Genomic DNA, 7,860 nt, shown 5'->3' on the forward strand with positions numbered 1-7,860 from the left:
GAATGTTGGTTTGAGAATAGCCCTCAGATTTAATGTTCGCAAGTACAATAAACTTGATTGTGAATCATGCATGTGATTGTGGTAGCTCTATATTTTTTACCAAAAATGGTTTACAGTTAGGAACTGTGAAAGGTACAGAAAACTTACTACCCCAGCAGAAACAGTTATTAAATTTCATTGCTAATAAAAAAAAAGAGAGAAAGCTGACTTAAAAAAATGAGCAACTCTTCTATGAGAAACATGTTACTGCCTTTAGTCGTGATCATGTTGTTTACCCAGGGCTTGCAATGGGCCTACGTCATTGGTTCAGTGATTGTGCAAGTAGTTTGTGTAAATGATAAGTAAATGTTGGCAGAGAATGATGTGTGCATCATAGTTGGTCTTAAAATTGTTTGAACTGTATAACTGGATTCATACCCTCTAAGTGAAACTGCCAAGGAGATATCTTCAAAGTCTGCCCGGCTGAGAAAGATGTTTATGTGAATTATTGTTAAATTAAGAGGTATGTTTCAACATTTGTATGGCCTTCCCTAAACCCATGACACCATTTCTGTAAGTTTCCTTCACTCATTACTGTTGAACCGTAATTCACAACTGGCAGGATTGTTTCTTCTCACAGGTATCATCACTCACTGTAACACAAAGGCAATCAACAATGAACTAGTTGCCAGTTCTATAACCAATCAGCCCTTATTTTTGTAATGCACCTCATGTAACTAATAGCTGTTACATCCACAATGTATAGCATCTGGACAAATTTTTGTGGATCATTTCCCCAAGAGCTGCTGAATAAGTGTACCAAAACATTTTGGTGATTCAAGTAGTAGAAATTTTAGTTTTCAAAATTTAAAATGATGATGATAACCAATATAGGTTTAAAATTGTAAGTTACTATTAATGTTCCTTGACCATGCTATTTCAAAAGTAAGTTCACTTGCCAATCTATTTATGATTGATTGATTGAATTAAAATTTTTGGGTGTTGGCCCTTTAAGCCATTTTGCATTCTTCAACGTATGTGGGGAAATATCCCCTTACCTAAAATTCTGACTTAAAAATGTTAAAAAAGCCCCTTGGGAAAAATTAAAAGTGCAAGCTTGTAAGGGAAGCTGCACAAGACAAACACAACACATTAAAAAGTCAGAATGTACTAAAACCTTCATCACGGACAGTGGACCTGCTCTTCACAAGATCTAAAAACATTTGATAAAACGCTTGGGAAGATTAAAGGCTTGTATGTGGAAAGCAAAATCAGTACATTCAACAAGAATATGCCGAATATTTAAAACTACAAGACAAACACACCACATCGGAGGGTCCAGCCCTTGAAACAAGTTGCCATGCATTAGAGGGCTGTGTCCAATATGCAGTCTGGTAAGAAGAACTTCTCGACGAGAGGGATGGGACGAGAAATGCCATGCACCTATGGTGGGCTTAATAGCGTGAAGCTTGTTCCCCGTTACTGCATCACACTCTTCCTGCAAAGTTTCAAGAAGGCAAAAAAGAAACACATTCTGCAGGCTGCTAGCTGGCAGAAGGCAGACGAGAACGTTGCTATCTGCATCAGCAGGCTTGGCGGCGGCATCGGATGCTTCGTTCCCCTGTATGCCTACGTGACCAGGGACCCAACAGAAGCAGACATCAGCACTGGCAGATTACACGAGCTGTTGAAAGATGCGCTGCACTACCGGATGCCGTTGACACAGCAAGTAATGATGAGATTAAAATTGTATGTTGTGAGATATTAAAATATGAGGGTTCTGCAAGGGAAGATGCATTTAGAGATTGTGAGAACCCTTATATTTATAACCAGTCCGTCCTTACTTTTGAAATGCACCTGGTATTTAGAAAATATTAATGGCAAATTACAATTGGAACTTCAACAGTTAGTGTACATGTGTGAGAGGACATTGTTTTCTTGCCATTCCTGCTCTGAAGGTCAGTTGTTGCACCGTTGCTGATGTGAGCAGACATCGTTACAGTGCTGAGGAATGGCTAGTGTGTGGGTGCACAAACACACTGGGCAAACAATGTACTGGAATATAAAGTTTACAAATATGTTGTACTGTAATTAAATAGATGCATATGCTATAATAGATAAATGTCATATACAGTATGTCTAGGAGTAATATGTTATGTAAAATAATGTAGGGGGTATGAAACTTCTCGAACACCCTGTATATATGTAAAATTAGGTGTGGGACAGATGATTATTTAGTACTTTATCAGTATTGTTTGACACAGACATATTGATATATCTGTAAAATGACATATATCTACCTATAAATAGCATATAAATTACTGCAAAATTCTGCGGTTGTTACTTTTATAACATTAAATTATTAGTTTTATAAATTTAAATTTATAATGTGTATGTCCTTGTTTTGCAAAGTAAAAGTCTTAAGTATTAATTTTGTTTTTCCAAGGTTAAAGTTGTTGCATATAAAGAATTCCAAAGGTTGAACCATTTGAGCTCTTTAAGGAACATTTACAATTTTCTATCAGATCTGTAAAATGCCAGTCAGTGTTATTGGTACTAGCAAAAATTTCATATCAGTCTATCCCTAATATATATTAATTACAAAAACACCACACATGCAATTGGTTTTTATCTTCATTGAGACAATAAAGAGTTGCATATTGTGTTGCTTTACTATGTCTGTAGGTTGTAGGAGAGAAACATCTGCATTTTTCTAACCCCTCTACCACTAAGGCTGGCAAGAACTGCAGAAGAATGGCATAATTTATATATAGTTATAATTTATATACATGGCTTATTTAAATAATGCATTAGTAATTTTATAGATAAAATGATATTCGATTACCAGCTGATAATCACTCATATATTTGATCCCCTCTATAATAAATAGTATCAGATGTAAAATGTTTGATATTATATGATGAGAGAACAGTAATATATCCCAGCATTGTTGAATTGGAAAGTGCAAAAATATAAATCAGAGTGAGTTCCCACATGACAAGTATTCATGTTGAAGTACGAAACTATTTAAATTATGCTTGGTGTCTCAAAATATAGGTGCATCAAGTAGTATAAAAACCTAAGGTGCTGATTTTTCTCTCCACGTAGTGTGTACTTTTATAGATATACAGTATGTCTGTAAAGTCATGCATGTATCATTTTGTGGCTGTGTTGTAAATTGGCTGGTATTCTTTAATTTTCAACTTGACATGCGCTTACAAGACAATTGATATTGAACTAACTCAAACCTGATTACAAGCCCTATGATGTTCATGACTTGAAGTGTTTAATATTATTACAAAGTTTTTAGTATACAGACATAGGCTGAATCGCCATAATTTAAATTTGTATTTTTTATATTGTTGCTGAGAGTTTATTAACTTTCAAGTATGTTGTTATGTAAAGTGTGTGTATATACTATCTAGAGGTATGGGAACTTCTTGGACACTGTATATTAGAAGCAGCAATGGAGTAGAATTTTATTAGGGACATTATATTAACAATTTAGCAAAGCTGTGTTTCTAGCATTTTCTTATCCGTAACCTTTCCACTTACGAGCATTCTGTCCTCACAAATTTTCCAGTTATTTTTTATTGTATGAATATATTGCCTACTTCATTTCTATATCTATATTCATCACACTTGAATACCCATGTATAGCAGCTATAGTGTATGTGCTGCAATGTCTTCTCACCACACATTTCAACACCATGCACATCAATTGTCGACCTCTTCCATGTGCTACGCCATGGAAAAAGCAGGCAAAGTTCTGTGAGTTTTTGTGTTCTGTGTCTTGTCCATGTGTGTTTGTTCTTTCTTAATTTCATCATCATTGTTGTGATTAGCCAAAGTGGCAGAAAAGTGAAGTACCGTAAATCAAATACAAACAAATATGATACATAGATTTCTTCATGAGCTTCTTTGATACTGTGAAGCTCTCTCTCTCTTGCTGTCCAAATTGTTATCTAATATATTATTTATGTGATAAGGAAACTGAATTCCCTGCATATCTTTACATTGTAATGTCCTAGTAGGTAATGACATCACAATAAGTACATCATCATAGCTAGACATACCTGTGATTCTCTAAATAGTAAACACATTAAGGTAGCTATGCAATACACTAGTTTTGCGATGTGCATAGTGGTTATGCCATCACTCCGTAATCAAATGGTCTCATGTTTGATCCTTGGTATGGGTAAATTTCATAATGGTTCAGATACCACTTAAAACTGTAGGTCCACTCACAACAATTAGCCTATCTCAATAGTACTTCTGCGGTGATGCAACCTGGAATACAGGCATACATTGTGTGTGTACTTATCCATCTGAACATTTTTAGTTGGAGAAAGTACCAGGGGGACTGGGATCAAACTTTGCCTCTAGGGCACACAGCAGTGACATATTCTCTATATACTTTTTGTACATTTGGTTTGATATACATGTATCATGAGAAGTCGCTCAATATAAATTATGCAAGCTATTAAAAAAAGCTTTAAGAAAATTGTGTAAAGAACTTAATGACTGGTTTGTGTATGCCACTGTGATCGTTCTCTATTGCACCTTTTCTGATGACCCGGTTTCCTCCCTGATTGGTATGCGATGAAGGGAAGAAAGGCAAAGGAAAAAGTGGGAATGTGGCTATTTAAAAGCACGCAGCTTGTTCCTTTCTGTTTCTGTGCCACACTTGGCAGATGCAGTGCTGCTATATGAACGGAAATCCAGGTCCAATTTTTAGTGGAAAGGGAAATTTTATGAAAAATGTTGAAGTTGTCAGAAGTTGACTGTTTTTGATTTACTTGCATGCCTGTATTTGTGTTCTATTTCTGTTATATCTAATTCATCTAGTTAGGGGGATGTATTCAATAAATAAGGCTGGCTTTAGATGAAAGCATTTCCTTTAACATTTTTGCTAGCATAAATGCTATGTAAATGCTTCCAAAAATCGTATAGCAGAAAGTACTTTACATGAAAGCATTCATGGAACAGTTTGGTTAGCTTTTGCGATTACAATGTATAATACATACAGCACGAAAGGCACATCGAGTTACTCCAACTATGGTGAGTGCACAGTGTTTACAATTGAAAGAAACTAAAATATTCTTCGATACGTGTACAGTAAACGTTGTAAAATATAAAACATGAAAATGATGACTACGGCAAACTTTTATAGTATAAAAAATATACATAAAAACGTAACACATTTGCACTCTCTAACAGAAGACCCTGTTAGAGGGTGGAAACATTACGTTTTTATGTATATTTTTTATACTATAAATCAGCATTTTAATGTTTCATTAACATGGAAACAAGGCTTAACAGTGTTACCGTTGTAAAATATGTGTTTAATCAGCACCATTCTTCTCAACCTAAAACCATTTAATAGGAAACGTTATTTGTTTCGGTTGAATAGTTACAGTCTTTTAAAATGTGAAGTAATACATTGTTTACATCTCACGCGGCCGCTATTACATCTGCACTCGTGACCTAGATGTCACATCTGATCGGTTATGCCTCGGAAATAGGACCGATCCTATCCTTGAGAAATGCCATACAATTTTTCACTTTACACATTACCATTTTGGACATAAACCCTGGGGGTGTAAAGGTGGTCAGGGGCATGATGTTGATCACAAAACCCCCACTCACGACCGGATCAAGAAAGTGTAGGGCGTTACCCCCACATCCCCTATATGTCTATACTATTGCAGTAAACCAGGCGAAATTTTCAGGGTCACCAGTGGCACTCAGTACTGTGTCGCAATTGCAATGTGCTCCAGAGCCTTCAGTATATTCTAGATTATGTACTATTTAGCCGAATATAGTTTATTAAAAATACCATCTACAAGTATTAGTATTTCTCATAGAAGATGTAAACGCCCCGCTCCGTCTTTAACTTGACATTTTCTCTGACCAGAAACTTGTTTTGGCATTTTTGTGATCTGACATATTAATCTTCAATCTTTCTTCTTTCATGTGCTTTGTGCAGTCACCATGTAAAATGACACCAGGTCATGTGATTATCACTCACATCTGACCATGCTTTGTGGAGGAATCTATACTCGGGTGTCATCAGTCAGCATTGCTTTTGTGGTGTTCTGTGTATGTCGAACAGGTTTCCACTGAAGTGGGAAACTGGAAAAGCCAGTTGCAATTAGAAGAGTCAGTAAAAATGTTGTTACTATTTTGTACATACACACGGTTAAAGAATGAAAATGCATGGCACTGCTTCCTCGGACTGGTTGGAAAGACGTTGGGTGCCATACTTTTCATATGGCATTTCTGTTTATGTATTATCATCAGTGTTGAATAAATTTATTAATGTGAATAGCATTTGTGCTGAAGACTACACGTTTTATTTATTAGTAGCAGTACAGAGTAGTCTGGGGAAATGGGAACCATGTATAACAACATTGTGTTGTGTGAGAACCAGAGCAACATAACTCCAAAAATGTGGTGTTCAGTTTTTTTTAGCATATTTACGAACTTGAAAGAGGTCTATATGGAGTCAGATCAACATAACCACCCCTCCCTTCAAATCAGTAGATTGGAGATTACATGACTCAATTTGACTGCCGAGGAGAATGGATACGTTGATCAGACTCCCAAGTACAGCTCTTCGAACTGCGCATTTTTTTTTTTATTTACATTCTTCTGGTTCTCTCACTACGCTTGTTACTATTATATTACAAGTTACAATGTTATTGATGAATAGTTCTTCTCATAATATCGACCAAGTAAACATTTCGTAGCTATTGAGAGCTAACACCCTCAGTTTAGAAGATGAATGTGGTGTTAGTACTCAAAACTTTAAAACCTTTTCAGAATTCAGTTGTTTCATATTCCCAGAATATATTCATCACCAAGAAAACTGACATTAAAGTTTTTTTTATAAAAATTTAAACTTGCTCTTTATTAGTCATGAAATTGTGTAAAAAAGACAGTTGTAATTTAGTGGTAATGCATTTCTTTCTCTGTTTTCAGGAGCGTGAGGGTGGCAGAGGGCGTGGTGGAAGAGGAAACAGGAACTAATATGATGGGTTCTAGTTTGAACATAACATAATTTTTCTGTAGTGGGTGAATTTTTTTCTTTTTGTTTTCTAGTGGTTACATATTCCCTAGTGCACTCTTTATTTTTCTGTTACTGCTTCAGCAGCCACAGGTCAATTTGTGGTGTCTGGGAGAGATTTCGCCGGCACATGGGTTAGATGGATGGACACAGCTTTATGTACCTCTCTTAGCCTTATTACTCCACCATTGTTACATGTTTCATCATACGTATGAAAAAGTGTGTGTATGTGAGTATGCATGTGTGTAGGCATGTGTGCATCACATGCATATTTGTGCATTAGCTAAAAAAAATTGGTTAATATTTTGGTCTTCAATAACTATTCACACCTCCCTCCTGCTTTCACCCATGAAAGAAGGCTTTAAAAAAATAAGCATGTTATGAGTTCTGCAAAATATATAAAGTGTCTGATTTATTCTTTGAATAATAATCTTAAAGCATATTGCAAAATAGATTTAATATTTCTGATGCAATTCAAAACAGTTCTTCAGTGATTGTGGTGTATTACAATGGGTATTAGAATCAATATATTGCTGTATTTATTTTAACATCACCTTGTGACTTTAGTGTGATCTTTTTTAGTAGTTAACTTCCTTGTTTTTGTTTTTTTACCATCAAGCTTATCTTGTGGTATTAGCTCCCGACAGTAGGCAAAGTTCATTGTATGTGTGTTTGTTTGCTGGTTTTGATGATGGAGATTTTTCGTGTCTCGTGAATAAAAAAAACAGGTTGCATATTCATTGTGTGTGTTAGAATGAATACAGCATGCTGCGTAGTAATCTTTTTTCCTATAGTTCCCCTTCTTCCCACTA

The 7,860-nt window shown here is 35.6% G+C and overlaps 1 protein-coding gene across 3 annotated transcripts in view; it reads left to right on the top strand.

Annotated features, from left to right (window-relative positions):
* Positions 1-7,463, top strand: part of Ythdf (YTH domain-containing family protein) — a 68,357-nt gene extending 60,894 nt beyond the window's left edge. Inside the window, exon 5 of one of the 3 annotated variants that reach the window (XM_083129897.1) lies at positions 6,964-7,463. In XM_083129897.1, the coding sequence (XP_082986023.1) occupies positions 6,964-7,011 (48 nt within the window). In that variant the 3' untranslated portion in view covers positions 7,012-7,463. Of the gene's footprint in view, positions 1-5,968; positions 6,229-6,963 lie in introns of those variants that run through there. The other 2 variants (XM_083129894.1, XM_083129898.1) reach the window with 2 other exon arrangements.
* The last annotated feature ends 397 nt before the right edge of the window (positions 7,464-7,860 follow it).

This window comes from Lepisma saccharinum, chromosome 10 (assembly GCF_977018435.1).
Source record: "Lepisma saccharinum chromosome 10, izLepSacc3.1, whole genome shotgun sequence".
In the NCBI taxonomy this organism is placed as follows: Eukaryota; Metazoa; Arthropoda; class Insecta; order Zygentoma; family Lepismatidae; genus Lepisma; species Lepisma saccharinum.